Raw genomic sequence first — 21,629 nt, 5'->3', positions numbered from 1 at the left:
ATGAGGAAGAGGGCAGAGGGCCAGCCAGCAGAACCAGTAGTCATGCAGCAGTTCAGGTGAGCAGTAGAGCATCTGGGAAGCTTCAGGTGAATGGGCAGGTAATATAAACAGTGGAATCAGAACACCAGAGGGGGTACTGATCTCTCTAAGCATGATAGTAAAGAAGGCCATGTGCCAAAAATGACTGAGTTGTGCACACTCAGCCAAGCTCAAATGGCTAAGTATCTGCTAGTGTGCTTTCTGGCTTTGTCCAGGATAGATTTAAAACCAAAACCACATTGCTTGCACCCCAGGGCCTTGGTCCAGAAAAGCAAATGGATGCCACTATTTATTCAAGCTAAACAACAAACCCTTTTCAGAATATTCAAATTTTTCAGGTTAGTCTTGGACTTTTTTTTTCTTTTCTCCCACTAATTGGTTATCATGGTTTCAAATACCATCTGTATGCACAGCCCCCAAAATGGGTATTCCCAGCCCAATACTTCCTCTGAGACCCAGATTTAGATTTCAAATGCCTACTTGTTTAACTCTTCTTGAACAATTTTCAGGATTCTCAAGCACAACACATTAAAAACAAAAACTTTATATATTTCCTTCCAACATATGCTTCCTCAAGTCTGACAGTGTAAATATCCCTTTGCTCTTTTGGGAACCTCTTTCAGAGCTATGTCTGAACATTTGCCTTGATGTCACTCTCCCAATTCACCAGTCAGACCAATGACACCTACCAAACATTATTCTGGGTGTGTCTATCAGGGTGTTTCTCTGTGAGTTTAACATTAGATCTGCAGAGTCAAAAAAGTAGATGGCCCTCCCAAGGCATGTGGGCCTCATCTAATCAGGGAAAGATCTGAAGAGAATAAAATGATTAATTCTCCTTATTCGTTCCTTATTCTCTTCCTTCCCTTCTAGAACACCCAAAACTAGGACATTCAGAGATCTTCGGTTGTTTTCCTGCCTTCACACCTCCATGGTGTGAAGGCAGGAAACATTTTCTTTTCTTGAATCAAGACTAGAACTCCTACCTTTGGGCTCCTAGACCCAGCCCCCCGCAGCTTGCTGATCATCCTGCAGATGCTGACACTTGTTCATTCCATGATCACATGAGCCAATTGCTTATAGTAAAGGTCCTCATTTGTGTTTATAAATACATGTCTGAGATCTTACTTCTCTGCAGAAACTTACTCATGCAGACCTGGTATGCTATGTTGTGAAGAATGGTATGCCAGTACAAACCTCTATGTGTTCAGATGTCTCAGAGGATATTCTCCAATGCAATGGGAAGGTTGTTCTGAAGCTGTGTGTTCTGTTAAGTATTTTTATATCAAAGAAAGTAAAATCTGTAGTTTAAAAGTATATAGCAAGGACTGGGTTATAGCTCTATAGCAAAGCACTTGTCTCATATACATGAACCCAGGGTTCATTCCCAGCAAAACCACCACACACACAAAAAAAGATCATATAAAGGCTAGTTATTTGAGTTTTTTTGTTTTTGTTTTTGCCTAACAATGGTGTCCACAAACAGGTATTCATAATGTAGGATGACATTTTGATATCTATGAACAATAATTTAATTTCAGGGATTTGTCCCTTAAACATATGCAAAACAAAGGGGGAAATCAGGTAAAGAATACTAACTAGTTTTTAACCTGAGTATTTTCAACACAAGAAATTTCATCGTTTTCCCTTAAAAGAAAATCTAATTTTGGAACCAACATTTTAATTTCCATGAGTTATTTAACTTTTAAGATGTCCATCAGTAATATTTAACAATTATTTGGTTGCATTAAAGATTTTCCTTCAAAAATACACTACATTTAAAAACCTATTGGAAGGTGAGATCTTAATCTATTATTAACTATTTCGTTAACAAAACCCTTTAACTCTTTCCTGCACACACAGACCAAAACTACTTTGTGGTGAGATCAACGGCTAGATTTCACTGTTTTGATTCACATTACTTCAGATGGGCTTCACTGGTTTAAAGAACTGACTATTTTTTAAACTGTTGGAAACTTCATCTAACTTTTTAACGGATGAACTCTTAAATCAAACAAGATTGATTATAAAACAAGAAAAACAAAAAGAAATTTTTAAGTGGACTAATGTTTGAGTATTGTAAAGCTGTGTTAAATGAGATTAAGAATAAGCTCTCCAAAGCCCAGAACTCTTCCCAGCACTTTAATGTCATAAAGTTTCTGGTGTCCCTCACAGACTGATGGGTTGGGCACACTTTCCAATTCTTGCTACCCAATCCCTTCCTGCTTTTCTCTAGGTGCCTTTGATGCCTTTCCACAGAGGACAAGTAAGTTATAAACATGCTTAAATCTGTAGAGTAATTATACTTAATATTATTCCCATAAAGCTTTGAAGTAAAGTTTACCAATATAAATAGATATTTAATAAGCATATGCAACTCAGTAGATTTAATTGTCTTGCATTTCAACAATAATGTCCATGAATTCTGAAGATTATAATTTTTCATCTACAACCAAGTATTTCCTTTGTATTTTTGCCATAAGTAGGTAACAAAATCTATAAGGAAGGAAAATGCTCCCTTTTCACCTAACTGTCCCAGATCAAAACCCTTAGAATTCCTGATTCTATGAAGACTCAAAGCAACTTCTGTCCATTTTGGGGTGGGGGAGCCTACAAGAAATTATCCAAGTGTGGAAAATAGAACTTGGCTGGATATATAGTATGAAATCCATTTCCTAGAGTACTAATTTACCTTGACATCATTCAATTCTACTCAAATAGTTCATTTTTTTTAATGCTACCAAATTTTCTTCATTGAATACTTATTATGTACCAGGTCAACTGCATTTCAGATACTATTTGTCTAGTTTTTTTTTTTCAGTGCTGGGTACTAAACGCAGGGTATACTACATGTTAGACAAGCTGTCTACTACTAAGCTACATCCCCAGATGTGGAATACACTTCATTCCAAATTCTTGCATATTGAATACTTCACTTAGGTTAATTCTACATTCTCAAACCAGCCTCTGGAAGTAAATACAGAAACATTCACTAGATGTTTCTTATATAATACTAGTTTTATAATTAGAAAATGCATATGCACTATTTGTGTGTACATAGTATAGAAGTACCTAACTTTCCACTGCATCAGAATGGAGTGAGCAGGTCTGGAGATAGAGCAGATTGTAGCACTGTCCTCCACTGAGGAGAGTGAAAGAGATTTTCACTTGTTCCAGCACAGTGAATCATACAATGCTTACCCTCCTAACATTCACAAGATATAAGCACATGCAAGACACACAAAAGCAGCGCAGTGGAAAAATTTTCTATGGACGTCTGCAAAGTTGAAGTTACAGCATTCTCTCCCTAAGTGCATTTATGAAGTACAGTCATATCCTAATTTCATATATGGAAGAAAAACTTCCTCTGCAGAGTTAATTCTTCAATAACTTATACATAACCAAGTGATATAAAGAAAGGAAGAAAAATGTACTTATTGCTACAGTTTTTGAAAACTTGATTATATATAAGTAATATAATACCTAAAAAAAATGCATTGGCAAGTCATAGTCAAGACTGGCTTTCCTACACTAAGCAGTTGTTTATCATGCAGTACTATTTTCCTATTTCTCATTAAATTCCATGAGTCAGGATAACCAGCCAATAGAAACAGTGACCTAGGTATCTAGTGAGTTTAAAAGAGCTAAAAGGCAGAGAGAAATTAATTATACAAAGAGAGGAAAAAATTTCCAGAGCACAGTTGTTTTTCTTTAATATCAGTGTGAATTTATGTTCATGGCCAAAAGAGATGGACAGATCCCAGAGTATCAAAATCCCAACTTTTCACTGAGAGGAAGGGTCTTACACTACACCAAGACTGTGTTTGTACCAAAAGCCAAAAGTTTTTAGCCTTGTACACACTTTGTGTGCTGCCAAGGCCAATTGCCCTCATATTCAAAATACCACCACATTTTTCAGAGCTTTACCTAAAAACAAGAAACAGAGCTACCTTATTGTATAGGTAGGCCCTGGGAGTGGCTAGGGGAAAGAGGTTGAAGGCTACACTCCAAACTTTCATGGAGCATTTGGCATGAGTATGAATGTGATGAGTCTGATTCCACATGCAACACAGGCTTACTCATTACTTTATGTGCATATTTTACTCTACCAGTTAGATATTTCTCTATATCCTAAAAAAAAGTATCATAAATCAGAAATATCTTATGCATTTAAAGCCAGGTGCCTGTGTTTCACACCTGTAATCCTAACTACTCAGGAAGCTGAAATCTGAGGATTGTGGTTCTAAGCCAGCCCAGGAAGCAAAGTCTATGAGACACTTGTCTCCAATTAATCACCAGAAAACTGCAAGTGGGGCTGTGGCTCAGTGGTACAGCACTAGCCTTGAGCAATAAAGCTCAGGGACAGCACTCAAGCCCTGAGTTCAAGCCCACGACTGACCAAAAAAAGCACTTAAAACCCAACTTATGTGTAACTTTGCAACATAGCTCATTGCAGTATTCATTGTTGTCCCTTGAGATCTGGAAGTTGTGTTCATTTTAGCTCTTGTCATCTGAGGGCTGATACCCAGCATCTCAAGAGATGAGAATGATCAAGATTTAAAGTACATTTTTACAGAATGTAAATCATTTTCCACCACTATGAAGTTAAACTGTCAGTAAATTGGGGACATCTCTAAATTACTACCAAGGTACTCAACAAAACTGCTGCATATTGAAATAGAAGATTAGATTATCTGATCTTTAAATTCTTTCCCACCAAGAGATCTCATTCATCTAGATCACTTTAGACCCATGCACAAACTACAAATTTTTTGTGCCTGTTTTATCATTTGCTCATAGTCTACCACACAATAACATCATCCACAGCTTGTCCTAATGGCATGACGCTCAACTCTGAGTCCCTAGAAACACATCATTTTCCCTTTCTCTTTACTTGCCCATTTCATGTCACCATGCAACTACCTGTTGAGATAACCTTATGTTATTACCAATGAGACACCCCCCCCCCCCCCGCAAACAACAAGCAATTTGCTCATGGTCACAGATATAAAGTATTAGGACTTTGTAATGCTTTTAACTGATCTTAAGACATATGAACATGCTATGTATATTGGACCTCAAATTTGGGGAAAAAAACCAGTTCAAAATCTAAAAATGTCAAGACTAGAAATTCACGGTGACTTAGCTCCATCTATAGTAGAAACTGTACACATACCTCACTGAAAAGGCTTCCATTAACATATGAGATCCAGAGTTTCCAGAAGTTAGGCAACTGACTTAAAACAAGCTTGGTTAATTTTTCAACAAATGCCACTCTGTGGGGAGTTTTGTATCTCCATGCTAAGGAAGAGAAGAACAAAATACCTGAGAATACACTCTGAATCAAGAATATAGATCTATTTGTACATATTACCCCTATAACCCTGGCCCCAAACCAAAATATTCAGATGTAGCCTTGATATCTGGCCAGCACACACAATGGCCACTCTGACTGGGGAGATGCAACAGTACTGTATTTCTCACTTAGCATCCTGAGCACAGTAGAACCCAGAGGACCCTCAGCATTTTTCCCTCTGATAAAGAAGTGATCCTATTAGTATCATGGCTGGCAAGGTCTAGACTTATTTACTAGGAAGTTAAAGTAAAAGCAATCTAGGCATGTATCTTCTACATACAGATGCCTATATAGGCACATGTATCTTCTACATATAGGTATCTATGTAGGTAGCTGTATCTGTACATATCTCTATTCTATACACACACACACACACACACACATATACTCACACACACACACACACACACACACACACACACACACTCTACAAATAAGTCTCTGAGTAGTCTAATGTGAAGATTAATCTCTAGCATAAAAGATAAACAGAATTCTGACTTCGTTGATTTAAGAAAAGTTCCTCAGCTGGGCACTAGTGGATCACACTTGTAATCCTAGCAATTCAGGAGGCTGAGATCTGAAGAGCACACTTTAAAGCCAGCCTGGGCAGAAAAGTCCATGAGACTTTTATCTCCAATTAATCAGCAAAAAGCCGATGTGAAGGTGTAACTCAAGTGGTGGAGTGTTAGCCTTCAGAGAAAAAGCAATTCAGAATGTGAAGCTCTGAGTTCAAGGCTTAGTACTAGCACACACACACGAAGAACTACTTCTTTAAAAACAGAAAATAAATAGAAAGTTAACTTCAGATTGAAGTGATTGTATAAGGATGAGTATTTAAACAACTGTACATAAAAATATAGCAAATCAATTCCAAAAGATTGCTTGCTTTGGTAGATTAACCAGTAAAAGTATTGTCTGAGTTGACCCCAGTAAGGGATATTAATATAGCTGTTATAGAGTGTTGTCAGATAATCCTCTTGTGCTGGAATTTCTGTAAATAATTAATATGTGTCCATTCATTAGATAAGTTTGCTGAAAAATAGCTGGGCTCCTACAGCCTCCTGATCAGTGACATAACTTTTCTTAGGATTGTGTTCTATTAGATATTTTTATTATCTGAAAATTCTTCTTCGTAGCAAGTATGAATGTAATAGAGTCCTTTTTAGTTCATCTTTGCTAAACAAATCCAAATTCTGATATGAAAGTTGAAAAATGGATTTGGATTTTCTTTTCTTAGAAAATCTAACATATTGTTAGTGCTGACAAAATCTCAAGAGTAATTTCCTAAAAATGGAAAGAGGAGTAAAGGGGGTATGGCAGGAATGTCTATTTTGTGTAACAGAAATTACAAAGTTTATGGATTTTGTTATAATAATAAAGATGTATGTTTCTATTTCAAATAACTTTGGAGAAATTAAATTTGATTGATCTGAGTTGCAGTTCTAGCCACACACTGAATTAACGTGAACTGGACCTCAATCTAGCCATCAATGACTACAAAACTGTTTTCACACCCAGGCAGCAGGCAACATGGGCCTGAGATCCTTGAGGTGGGGAAGACATGTGCAAGAGCTGCACTGTTGGATAGTTTCTGATTATGGAAAAATGATAATGGCTGCTAATTTTTAGCACCAGTAACATCCCTAGTCATAGAATTTTGCAAGAGGGAAGATTTTTTTAAATCACAAGCCTACAGATCAAAAAACAAAACAAGGAGGAGTAGCTAGGGGTGGTGTGATACTCACTGTCATCTCGACTAGACTGAAAGCTGCTGCCCCTCTTTAGTGATGCCGTCTGACTGAGATGGCCCAACATGGAGGGACGTACCTCATTATCAAGATCCAACATGGGACTATGCAGGCTTGGGTTTCCTGGAAAAGAAGTGATATTCCCACATATTTTATAATATACTCTTATTTTGCTGATTTAATGCACTAATTCTCTGAGGCTTTTTCTTGCTCAATTCTTCTACTCTTTTAAACAAAGTAATCATTAAGTAAAATCTAAAATTTTTCCTCTACAATCTTATATTCCATTTTACTTTATTTTTGCATGGTGCTAGGCTGGAGTTCTAACATGGACAATCCTAAATAACTTTTAAGTTATTTCCCATAACAAACTGGAAGGACTCAATCCATAATTCCACATAGAACTGATGCATCATTTTAGAGTTAAAATAGGAGGTAAAATCATTTAAAATACAACTTGTCACTTGAAAAGAATTCCACAGTTTCACTTTTCTGTTTCATTTAATGTAGTAGACATATCAATTTTTATAGCATAAATCTTCTAATTCCTTCCTTAATGCTACAACTTACATTTAAATACTACTGTTTCCTTCTTTGGGATGTGGAATTTGATTCTATATTTCTATTCCTGAAGCCAGCCACCTAGACACTTTTCACCTTACAATGTTACTATTCCAACATTCTACCAGTGTCAAAATATTCTCTTTGGGATCCTGTGTTAATCACACATTAAAATACTGCTTTCTAGCTAGGCGTGGTGATGCATCCCTGTAATCCCAGCACTCAAGAGGACTGTGAATTCAAAGACATCATGAGTTATATAGCAAGATTCTGCCTCAAATAAATTCATAAATAAATACACAGATAAATTTATGAAACAAATGAAATATTGCCTTCTTGCCTCTCTTCTCAGAAGTCCTCCAGAAAAACCCTCAAGATACATATATACCAGTGTTTTCCAATCAAATTATCCTGAGAATCTAAAAATCATTTTTCTAAAATGGGCTTCAAGAACTATGAGGAATGAAAATACTATGCACCAATGGGGTTTATAAGAACATTGGCTTTAAGTAGAAAGATTTTGCTTTGTTCATCTACACAGGAGCCTGCAAAATCCATGCTAACCTTTAGTTGAGCATTTGAAGATCTTCAAAACAAATTGAATTCAACAAACATTTGCAGAATTTTACTATGAAAAAACAAAATGCTTAAATAGGGATACAGGTTGACCCATGGTAACAATGAGATGTACAAGACACTATGTTGAAAAATGAACTTTACAATTTAGGCAGGGAGAGGAGGGGGGGGAGTGTAGTTGTGGAGGTGGGAAGGAAGGGAAGGTAGGGGAAAAACGAAGGAGGAGGTAACAATGCTTGATAGGAAATGTACTTATTACCTTGCTCACGTAACTAACCCCTCTGTACAGTATTTTTACAATAAAAAACGTATTTTAAAAAAAGAAGATGAAAAGACACACAAAATTCCCCCTACAAAAACAAAGCCAATCAACTAACAAAAAATGTTCTATACTACAAAAAAATGTAATATAAAGACAGGTATAGTGTTGTATATCTGCTGCCCAGCTACTTAAGCGGCTGCAAGGTGCAAGGAAGGAGGATAATTTGCACTGAGGAATATGAAGCTAGACTCGGTAACAGACACATTTCAAACAAAAACAAGTATGCTTAAGGTTCTGGGACCAAGTCCTAGAACTGAGGAAAAAAATTTGTATTTACTGTAATAATATTTTCTTGTCTTATTTGCTATCTTCTCCACATGCAAGACTCATTGTTCATCAACTTTAACATTTTTGCTTAAAGACTGAACTTGAATTATTCTTTCTTTATAGACATCTCTTACTGTTCAGTGCTACCTATCTCCTCTGCTTTGACAGTGGTCAGAGCCAGCTTCAACTTCATTGACAAATCACTTACTGCTTATTCCCAAAACACATCACTGTCCTCTTGGGGATGAGAACTAAATGTTATTATCACTGTGTTCCCCACCATCACTGGACAATCCCCAGATTTCTTAAAATGAGGAATAACTATATTCCCTCCAATTTTACATTTTAACAGAATTTTTAAGCTCATAGGTTTATTTTCATGTGCTAAAGTAAAACACATTTATAAGTGAATAATTTAATATTTTAATCAAGCTATCCCTTTATTTTAGTAAGAGAATAAGATGATTTTGTTTATTATAATAATAGCTACTCAATAACAATAACTGAGCATGTTACATGTGCCAGAATACGTAGAACCTATAGATAAAGTAATGAATAACTGATGAGGCCCTATTCTCAAGGACTTTACATTCTCATGGCAGAGGTAGAAAATAAATGAATACAAAAACAATAAAGAAAAAGTACAACATATTATGCAGAGAACCTGGGGAGTGGATATGATGGAATTGAGTAACTAGGTAGTCAGGAAGGCTTGGTTTCGTAGGACCCTGCTATCATGGGCCACCTCACATGGTACAGTATTAGCACAATTCTACCCACTATGCTTTATAGAAATAGAAATTCGGTCATTTGGAAATATTTTTTAACTGTTTTGAAGACTATGTTCTAACCAGAGTGCTAAATGCTGTATGTGCATATCTGAGATGATAAGATTTATATAATATATAAAATGCTAAAACAAAAATTAAGTCACATGTATTGCAGAGTAAACAATACAGGCAGTGAGAAAACAATATATAACTAATTCTATATTAACTACAGGGTTCGTATGTGGAAAATTTAATGACGGATAATATTTTTCTTTGATGTTTATGCCATTTCAATATTAATTCAGGCAGGAAGTTAATATTAAAAATAAATTTTGTGATGTAAGAGAAACACAAAGGGGCTTACACTTAAAATCACATTTTAAAAATATATAAAAGAATTCATAATTTATACAAACATGTATAACAAATGTAAGAAAAGAATGTTGACATGTTAAAACAATTCCTGTCAAAAGAGAAGGTATTAACTGGAGGGGGAGGACAAATGGACGGGTGAAAACTGTAAGAAAAGAATGTTAACATGTTAAAACAGTTCCTGTCAGAAGAGAAGGTACTGACTGGAGGGGGAGGACAAATGGACGGGTGGAAAGAAGGTGAATATGGTCAAAATACTTCATATATATATATATATATATATATATATATATATATATATGAAAATGGAACATGAAGCTTGTTAAGACTAGTTTGTGAAGGGAGGGGTGAAATGAGAGTGACAGAGGGGGTGAATTTATTGAAGATACACTGTATACATACATGATGTCAAAATGGCCTAATAAAAAGTGTGGCTAAAACTGGAAAGAAAAGTATTACAAGTTGCTTCTGCAGGTTTCAGGACTAAAAATCTGATAAAGAAGAAAGTACTTACTACATTCCATTCTTCTAAATAATGCAATTACTATTGCTTAAGCATATCTTCAGAAAATTATGTCTCTCCATAACTACTATTTGACAACTTTAAGTGGTTTAATATTTAAATTAATCATTTATGTATTTTAAGCAAGTCTTTATGTACTTTAAGCAAAACTCTTTTACTAATAAAAGCTATATGAGAAATATGCTTTTGTTCATTAGAAACCACATCTCAGTCCCTTGTGAAATCAGGAAAAGAAAAGCTAAACAGGAAATCATTCCTTAACTGCAAGTCTATCAGCAGCAGTGGCAAACAACAGACAGAAGGAAGCTAGAATGGCACAAGCAGCAAGTCAATGGGCATCTGAAACACATTCTGAACTTAAAGGCCAGAAGGTGGCACTCCAACACTGCATATAAATACATGAACCCTACAAGTGATGTAAGTACTGACCTAGAAAGAAATTCACTTCTCTCAACAACATTTTACTCCTTTTTCTATCCAAAAAAGGTCTTACAATATACTATTTTACAAGCAATGAGAGTTATGCTTTGGACAGAAAATCTATGCAAACATTTAAATATCAGTTGTCACAAAGTATTTACATTTAAGTATAAAAAACAAAATCAAAATCGTCCAAGGATTCTGACAATCAAACTTCAATTACATGATTTGATTTTTTTGTGCCACCCTGGGGCTTGAACTCGGGGTCTAGGTGATGTCTTTGAACTTTTTTCACTCAAGGCTAGTGCTTTACCACTTGAGCCACATAATTTCAGGCATTTTGGGGGCAGGGAATAGTTTATTAGAGATAAGAGTCTTAGAGCCTTTCCTGTAGTCTGCAGATCTCAGCCTACTGAATAGCTAGGGATGATTTGATATTTTTATCCCACTAAGCTATTACAAATATGAAACTATTTTAACAATTAGTATTAATATAAGAAGAAAAATGACTTGTAAATTACAATATCAGCAAAAAGCTTTAAAATATTTCATAAGAATTAGCCTATTTTTCTATCTCAGGGTATATTTAGGAGAAACATATATATACTCGATAAAGCATTTGGTTATAAATGGTTATATATAACTAATAGGAAATGTTCCTTATATCATGCTTTCATGATGTATATATCATCTGCAAGTGAAATGATGTCTTGGTGGATTTTTGCTGAAAACTGAGGGTAACAGTCAACTATATCCACACAACTGTGGTGTGTTAGCTTGCGAGGAACATTAGTAGGCAACAGAGAATAAAGCTGTGTTTGACTGTTTTTTGACTGCATTAATGCAAAATTTGACAGGTTATTTGTTTTCTCAGTAGTAAGTTTTCTCTAGAAATAAAATCTCCCTATGACTTCTTTTGGGTGAGAGGGCAGTAGAAAAAAGCCATGTTTGTTTTGTTCTGAGTGTTGGGAGATCAAATTCTGGTCTCACACTAACATTGGGTTATATCCCTAGCATTATAGAACACACACACACACACACACACACACACACACACACACACACACACACACACACACACACACACTTACTTCTGTCAATGAGAAGTATAAGGGGTAAGAAAGAGTAACAGGAACAGGCTAAATTTAAACAAAGTGCGTAATATGCATGTATATCAATACTATAAGGAAACCCTTCTATATAACTAATTTATGCTAACAAGTTGTTTTTTAATTGATACTTTAAAAAATTAGCTATAGAATTCTGATTAAATGAATGTCTGAAGATTAAGTGTTCAATGAACACCATTAACAAGATAAAAACCATGCACATTCTGCTGATTAGGTGACAATTTAGAATACTAACCATATCCTGTCTACATGTATAAAAAGCTGACTTCTATATAGAGCAAATATGAAAAGTATGCCTTATAGGAAACTTAACCACAAAAATATTAGACAACAAACAGGTTACAATGAAAACTTAATTAGGATTTAATATTATTTATTATGGACTTCACAGTGTGGCTATTTTGAAAACATTAAGTATAGTTACCAATAAATATGCTCAAGTGAAAATAAATACTTGTAAGATCAAAATGATTTCACTACATTCTATCAACAATATCTGACATATAATAACTACAGGGTAATGAGTACCTGAAGACAAAATCTGACATAGGCACAAAACTTTACAACTACAAAAACAACAACAACAGTGTGCTGTGTTTCTGGTTCTAGAATTCTATTTGGTATTCATAGGAAACATGGTATAAGTAAAATTCTTGTATATTTTCTTGTGGTCTATTGTATCTTTTAGTTTCTACAATCTAGTATGAGTTATAATTTAACCAAAATAAAAGCTGTATCTACTGGTGGTTAGGAGGTTAAAGACTTACTGATATTCAACATATGCACACATAACTATGTTTCTTCATTACTGACAGTCAAGAGCCATTATCTCCAAAGAACCTTTCTATAACCTTTCTATAACTAGCAACACTCTCAAAGGGAATTGCTGTTCTGATTGTAACTACACAGATACATGAGTTACCAAGAAACACTAAGAAATTTGGAATGCTTTAGGAACTCAAAATTTTTAAAAAATAACAAATTAGAGAAAAAATAGTTGGGAAAAGGGAGGCGTTTAATTAAAGAAGTTGTTTTCTCCAGAATACCAATGAAATAATCTTAGTGAAATAATTCTAGCTATCTTATCCTTCATAAGTTAGTAGAAACAAATTGAAACATTTGCTATTTTTTCCAACAACTGTGAAATGTCTACTAAGTGTTTCAGTTTTTGGTTAGCCTATAGATCTCAAAAGCTCTCCACAAAGCTTCCAGACTTAATGATCTGTACTAAAACTATATCCTACAACCATCGATTTTTAAAAACTTAAAAAGCTTAAGGAGATTTTATTTTAAGGTGCTTATTATACCTTAGAATACCATGACTTTTAGGAAACCTTCCATGTATCAATAAAATCCTTTCAACTCTTACAGTGCAAAGGTTTTTCCTATTTTAAATGCAAATAATAGCCAGTATTTGTTTAACAACATAAGGGCAAAGGAAAGTTCCTCCTGCAAGTGTGCAGATGCAAGGCCAGGTGAATAAATGTACTGTACTTTCTCAACCTTCATGCCTCATACAGCAAGTTTTCTCACAATCTACAATAGTAGGCCACACTGATCTACAATCCTGGACTCTCAGAAGGGCAGATGACTTCCTCACTGCCCTTAAACACCTTTGAACACATTTTCCTGTGCACAGCGGGCTCTTGTCCTGTCCTGCAGCCTGACCACCCACTGTTGCTTGCTGACCAAACACCACAGGATGGGAGTCCTTTCAAGCATACTACACAGAAGAATTTCAATGCCAAAGCTGGGGAATTACGAATTCGTTACTAATTATACCTGTGTCAACAGATAAAAATGCTCTTTTTGATCTTCTGACTCCCTCTAGATATTTAAGGAAATTTATTCAATTTAAAGGGGATCGCTGAATCCAAATCAAACCAAAGGAGTCAACACCTGACATACCTCTGTGAACTCATGACATCTTGGGTTGTCCTAGCAGGTTCCAGGGAGTTTGTAATATATATTTCAACACAGTTTATGCTGTATATATGTGTATATACATATATGTATTTACTTTATATATGTATATACATGTACTTACTACATATATTTATAGTACACACACACAAAGTAAGGAGAATGAGTAGTTAAAATTATTCATGCTTTTGTTAAGGTATTTCACTTTTTAGCAGTTACATATAAGTTATATGAGAAAGAAAATTAAAAATATAGTTAAATATGTCCAAGAATTATTACAAAATGACAAAGTAATTAAAATATTTATAATAATATATTAAAATGACCAAATAACGTGTACAAACTGAACTAACATTTGCTTGACATTTCAGTGTCAAAATTCTCTTTCTGTGAAGGAAAGAGACCGGAGACATGCAATCCCAGTTATAAGATGTCTTCTGTGAGATGAATACCAAACCAAGGCATCCAGCTGCCAGGATAATTCACTTGAAAAGGTCCTTTTGGCACTGTATGTTTTAACTGTCTCATTTAATAAAGGTGAACTCAATGTATTATAAAGTAAAAGAAATAAAGAAACCTTAACATACATTTCCTCCAAAACTCAATAGCTGTCATCTTACTATAGAATCCAAAGTGCTATTCCAAAAGTAAATCAAGTTCTCAGGTCTTAGATTTACCTCTCAAAAAAGTGTCTAAATTACAATTAATTATTAGTATTATTTTGGAGGGCAAAACTGGCTTTCCAACTTAGATTTAAAACCTATCTACATTCATTGTATAAAAACCTGCAAATCTACATTCTAGTGATTAAAACTATTTATATAAACCTTCACTACATTAAATACAACAGTGATAATTTCTGCCTGCATATATACATACATACATCTTTAAACTAATTCAAGACATGAAATATCACCAGGGTCTTTTTTTTTTTTCTTTCTGAAAAATGGACAAAAAAGAAGAGAAACTCACACTCTGGCTTTACTGCAAAGAAAATAATTTTGACTGAAATAAAGAACTGAAACCTTCCTTTTGCTTGCCTTTCCCGAATCTATTACACACACACACACAAACACACACTCACCCCTCTGTATATACATAGTTCTGTATATCTTCCAAATAGTATATAAAGCAGGCAAGTAAAGTCCCAATAAGTATGTCATCTGCTAATACCAATTTAAAAAAGAGCCTCTTGTCTCAACATGAAAAGTAAAGGGGACCCTGTACTAACCCCAGAAGTCAGCCAGGCGGCTGTTGCATGAAGATTACATACCCAACATGGAAGGGACTGACTTACAAGGAACAGATGGAAATCAAACTACTACCTCATATCTGTGCTTGCTGCAGCTGTGTTTTTCCTTTTCTTCTCTTTAAATAGACCTCTGTCATTCTGGTTTCATGTTGTGATAAACATTGGAAAATAAACTATTTTTTTAACCTCTAGAAAATAAACTCCATAAAAGGGCCTTATTAGTATAAACTACATTACAATTTTAACTAAAAATTATGATTTTATTAAATATAACATATATTACAATGTACTTCGCTGTATATTTAAATATGAAAATATTTTTTATAACTCTGAAGAAAATTCAACTTATCTGCTGTCAATTTCCAAATGGATACTGCAAGGAAATCTACCTATACATAAAAGTCATAGCTAAAGTTCAAGAAAAAAATATAGTTTAATGATACTACATAAATTCACAAAACTGTAGATAAGCCGCAAGAATTTATGCACATAGTTTATGAATTTCAGGTGAAAATGTGACATTTTTTTATACTTTAGAGTCCTTGAAGAAGCATAAACCTTTTTTGTTTTTTCAACAAATCTTTAACAATCTGATCAACGGTGAAATCATTTAATAAAAAGGTACATTGTTTGCAGTGACTAGGAACAAACTCAGGGCCTACCCTGCTCTACCCCTGAGCTACATCTCTAACCCCCCCTAAAAGATATATATTTAGCATAGCCTATATTTAGTAGGTCCACTATGATGATTCAGAATAAACCATTCAGATATACCATTTCCTAGTTCTCAAAGAAAATCCAAGCCTTGTATAAGTAAGTATATTTCCTGCTGCTTTTTGGTTTTTAAAAACTTTTTTGATAGTTTGTAAGCTAAGGCTCCAATTCTAAACATCATTTAGGGAAGTCCTAGTTAAAGCCTGTACCTAAAAGGAAAAACTACTCTATGAACAAACTAGTGACTTTTCTATCAAGTTAACAGACATAACTAGCAAGTACCTAAAGAGTTAGATCCAACCACTTTCAGAACAAAGAAAAAGACACTTCCGAAGACCACCTTTAAAAATCTTGTTTGAGAATGCCAGTGGGGGGGGTTACCCAAAAGCTTTTCCTGTAGGAAACCTGAAAACTTACTTTAACTTTACACTAATTTCACAGGAATTTCGAAAGAAGAATTCTTACAAGGTGGTAAAAGTTTAACATATGCAATGATGCCAGGGAGTAGGCTGTTTTAGATACTGGCAATCGGAAGCAAATGGTCACACAGTTCAGGCCGGAAAAATACAGCAGTCAAACTCTTAAGTTTTCTTTTAATTTTATCCTTGTTTTTGTTTTTTCACCTCCTTTTCCTTCCTGTGGAAAAACTGAAAGATCATATGCAGGCTACAGTGACAGGCCGCACAGAAGGAACAAGGGCTATCTGGGAATGATGGCCAGGTGTGTTGAAGTTGGGGGCTATCCTTGGGTTGTAACTTGAAGAGTACCACCTGCTAGCATTCCTGTATATTATTATAGCAAAAACTAAAATCTACAAAAGGGATTATCTCAGTACTGACAGAATACTCATCTTATGGTCCCTCTATACTGAATTCTTCACCTAAAAGAAGCTTTCTTGGAAAAAAGGCAGCTTTGTATGTAGAATGACCACCTCTGACAATCTATCAACACCTCTGTTCCTAAAGTTTCCTCTGAGGACCACAATTACCATTTCGACCAAACTACCACGTAAAATCTTTTTTTAAAAATTATATGTTAATCAAAATTTCTTAGATTCATACATAAAGAGGAGCTTTAAGGCACCAAGAATTCTTTCCCTGCTGGAAATACTTATAGTCTATCTACTTTATAGTTTTACTTCACAAAACTGTCTCAGTTCTTCTACTCTATCAGTGGATTTATTTAATAAAAAAAAAATTAGTAGCACTTTATTCTCCAGTGTTAACAATCCAAATGCAGTTATTATAATAAAAGAATTTAAACATACTTTCTTTGAATTTAAAAGGCAACAAGCTTTCATTTCAAAACTAGGCTCTTAAGTACACCCTTTAAAAAAACAATGTGGCTTTACAACAACAAAATATTAGATGAAATATAGGCAGTATCTTTTGAGGACAAACTTTTCCTAAGCAATTTCTGACAAGTAAAATATTATTCACCTTTTTATTGCTTAAGCATTCCACAGGCAGCTACAATTAACTTAAGGAAACCAGAGACTGCCAAGCAAACATATACTCTGTCATCAAGCAGAGGGGTCAGACCACAACACAAAAGTGGCATCAGCTGAAAGCTGGTGGACTGTCTCCGATGCTGCCCCTGTTATGCTGCCCCTGTTAAGTCCTACAAAGCTACAGCTTTTGGTGGAAAGAGAAAAGGTCCTCCTAGATCCTCCTTAGTATTTCCTGAAGTCCCTCCTAGGACAGTGGGATGCTTTCTCACTGGTCACTAGCTTCTTAATGTCTTCACTCTGCAGAGATTTACTTATACTTAATGTTTGATTCTGTGTGTGTTTGATATACTATTTATTTTTCAAATTACTTTTAAGTAGTTATAGAAAGGGGGTTTCAATTCAACATGTCAGTTGCTGAATACAATGGATTTTGATCAGTGTCACACCTTTCATCATTCTTCCCTATCTTCCCCAACCCCATTCATCTCCTCAACTTTCCAAGTTCCATTTCACATATATACATTGAATATTATGACTGCATTATCCCCGCCCTTCCAATGTATGATTTTAGAGGTCACTAATTAGGTCCACACAAAATCCCTTTAATAGAATTCACCATGTGTAGCAAAACAGCATCAAAAGCAACAGAAATTAGAAGCAACTCATCTAGCTTATCTTAAAGCTTATATGATAACTCTTTCTCTCCTCTGCCTTCATGGCACTATGCTCTCCTTTCCCACCTACACTATACTTACCCTTTTATCATCTCCTTTGCAGCCGTCCTTCTACTGTGACGTCTACTGTCATTGTGGCTCCTAAAGATTTTGTCCTTGATTTTCCTCTATTTCTTTGTCAGCCATGGAGCTGGGCAGACAGGGCCTGGGCACTGTCCCTGAGCTCCTTTTGCTCAAGGCTAGCACTCTATAACTTTGTACATGGCACTACTTCAGGTTTTCTGGTGGTTAATTGGAGATAAGAGTCAACTGGAGTTGAAAGTCCTGCCCGAGCTGGCTCTAAATGGCCATCCTCAGATCTCAGCTTCCTGAGTAACTAGAATTACAGGTGTGCGGCCCCAGTGCCCAGCTTCTTCTTCTCTTCCCTCCCCCCCCCCCCCCCGCCACCACCCTCTCTCCCTCCCCCCCCTCTCTTGTTTAATCTTGAGTGAATATATCAACTTGTAAGGTCCCAAACCTCTTACTCTTAAACAACTACCTACTGGTTATCTCTTCACGCACAGAAGGCAATTCCAAATCCACCTGTCCAAATCAATGGGGAAACCACTTTCCTCTCCTAAATTCCCTGACTCAATGGCACAACATGGTAATGAGCTACCATGGCAAACACATCTGAGAGGCCCCATGCACCTCTCCTCCATTCTTCCAGCACCCAGTCCAATCCATTTCACCCTCTAAATAGCCTTGAAACCCATACATATCACATTTCCACTGCCTCCAAGCAGTCAAGTACCAAAGTTACCAAGCCAGCCTCCTATCTGGCTTCCCTGTTTATCATCCTTTAAAAGAAATCTAATGATTTTTCCTTTATCATTCTTCCACAACCTATGGACGAAGATCTGGCACATCCTAACAGCTGCCTCAACTCCTCAACTATAATCATGCTCTCAGCCATACATTCCTGCCTCACACAGAAGTGGTCTTCTGTGGCTTAAAACCCTGCATTCTTCCTGGAATGGTCTCTTTCCTTCTTTGTTTAAACTGACCAACACAGATGTCTTCAATACTTAAAACACATGTCACTACCTTGCAATCTCAGCACCACTTTCCCTAATCCTAAACCTTAAATCAGATTCTAAGTGCTCCTACAATGTTCAGAACTTCTCCAGCCTTAAAAAGCAGCATATATACAGTTCTCCAATACAATACTGAATTACCTGTCTTTTTCCTCTATGTTGTCAGATGGTGTCATCTAATCCAGGTGCCTGTTTATTGTGTTGACAATTAAGTGATTGGAGTAAAAATGGTACTTAATATATTTGATATTTGTTGAATGACAGGATTACACAAATGAAAGTCAATAAACTTAAATGCAAATGTAGCTTTAGTTTCTTTCCTCAAATTTACCTTGGGACCTTTACACAGGTAGCTCCCTTTCTTAGGCTGGAGCCTGTCTAAGAAGCAACTTCTAGTTAGTTCTTAGCTAACATGTAGCCTTCCTGAGACAGGTTCCCTAGTACATTCTCCTCACTTAATTACCTTTCAGAATATCCTATTGTTTCTCTTTTTATCTCTATCTCAACTTTATTTGGTTAGTTACATGCTTAATATCTTTCCTTTCTTCTGCTAAGTTCATGAGGCAGGCCTTGTGTCTGTTTTATTCACAGCTATCTATGTAGCATTTGGCAACTGCTTGGAACACAGCAGAGGCCCCACATGTATTTGATGAAACAATATTTGAAACTCACATCCACTGAAGACCAATGATTCCTACAGCATCATGTTCCTATGAAGTTGTAACCATTCCTTAAAATAAACCTTTGTCAACCCTGCTGGTCAACCATAAACCTTAATATATTAAAAAGTTTTTTTTCTTCTATCACTCACTCTTGGGTATAAAGCTAAAGAGTAGAATAGAGGAACAATAAAAACAACCACAAAAAAGACAGTGATGGATATCAAGCAAATCAGGAACATTCCTAAAGTGTACTGACATGACATATAAGTCAGAAAAGAATTCCTTGCCTTTCAGGTCCTTCACATAGCCCTCTTTGCAGCTGTGCATGAGCTGAAGGGTCCACTTGTGCTGGGCTCCAATACACTGCCAAGCAGGGTCACCCGGTGCATGAAGGTCAGACAGATATCTGAGAAAAAGCAAGTTCAGGCTGCTTGTTACAGATGATAGCAGAAGGATGAAGTACCAGTTTTCAAAAAAAAAGTATTATAAATTAGTAAATAACCTGCCAATATGAGTCTTAATTATCAATGAAATTTATTCATATATTTTCTTACAATTGTGATAACAAACCTGTATGTTGTAAAAATTAGATATTTGCATAAAAGACAATTCAAAATACAATATGCTTGTACCAATGATCCCACCAAATGATCCTACCAATTTGGTGAAAATTTTTCTTTATATTTACATTTAGTTCACAGAGTGTTTCCATTTGGTTAGCAGTTATTACATTAAACAGGTGGGAGACATCAGCACATGGGTGTTTTTTTTAAAATTTCAACTTAAAATTCCTATTTGGCTTGAAAAGTCCACTAGATGGCAGTATGGCACTGTTTTCCTAATCATGGGTTCCTGAAATTTAAGTCCACTTTCTGTATATAAGCAGATTTGATAACAACACGCACTGACTTCTAAAGTGTAAATTAATTCAGGTCTGAGAAAATATTCCTCCAGAAGACATAATGCGAATGGGTGTTTTCTTACTTTTTTTAATTAAGTTTTTTATTGTGAAAATACTGTACAAAGGGGTTACAGTTACATGAGCAAGGTAATGAGTACATTTCTTATACAGCATTGTTGCCTCCTCTTTTGTTTTTCCCCTACCATCCCTACCCTCCCACCTCCTCAGCTATATCTCTCTATCCCCAACTCCCATCCCTCCACCCCCCTACCTAAATTGTAAAGTTCATTTTTCAACATAGATTTTTTTTCTTCCTTGCTATTGTTTCTAACGTATTTATAAGGTACCATGTAATTTTTTTGTTGCTTTGTATGTCCTCTCCCATGGTATAACCCCTATTTTCACAGTATTTGATGTTGGTATAATTTGGGGAGGGGAAGGGAAAAAAACGAATTGTTTAAATAGAGATACAGATTGACCCACTGTAACATTGAAATGTTCAAGATGCTATGTTTTCTTACTTTTTAAATAGACTTACAACATTTAAAGTCTTTCTGCATAAAACAATCAAACCTACACAATTTAAATTTATTTCAAATGAAAAACTTCTGTCAAATAATATTCAAGATTTGGCCATTAGGTCTCATAAAATATGTCCACATGTCAAGTTAAATCCAATGAAATAATCTCTAAAAGTATGTTCAAATGAATTACCTTAAAATTATTCTTAACTATAAGCTGTCTTTTGTCTTGAGGTTTAAATTTTTGATCAATGGTAATTACTCATTAATGGTTGCAAGCTGTGACCTTAGCCAAATCTCAATCACTCAGGAGCATGTCTGATACCCTTCCCACATTTCTTCAGTAATGGCCACTCATTACATCTAAATTAA

General features: G+C 35.4%; 1 protein-coding gene across 2 annotated transcripts in view; it reads right to left on the bottom strand.

Moving 5' to 3' along the window:
• Exoc2 (exocyst complex component 2) overlaps positions 1-21,629 on the bottom strand; it is a 193,583-nt gene that overhangs the window by 98,145 nt on the left and 73,809 nt on the right. For both annotated transcript variants that reach the window (XM_042680324.1, XM_042680325.1), the window contains 3 exons: positions 20,123-20,241; positions 7,141-7,266; positions 5,216-5,340 (listed from right to left, as the gene is read on the bottom strand). In XM_042680324.1, the coding sequence (XP_042536258.1) occupies positions 5,216-5,340; positions 7,141-7,266; positions 20,123-20,241 (370 nt within the window). The remainder of the gene's footprint in view (positions 1-5,215; positions 5,341-7,140; positions 7,267-20,122; positions 20,242-21,629) is intronic.

Source organism: Dipodomys spectabilis, unplaced genomic scaffold (genome assembly GCF_019054845.1).
Source record: "Dipodomys spectabilis isolate Male_0828 unplaced genomic scaffold, ASM1905484v1 ptg000059l, whole genome shotgun sequence".
Lineage (NCBI taxonomy): Eukaryota > Metazoa > Chordata > Mammalia > Rodentia > Heteromyidae > Dipodomys > Dipodomys spectabilis.
The sequence above is the reverse complement of the archived record's forward strand: the minus strand, read 5'-3'. Positions and strand labels throughout refer to the sequence as shown.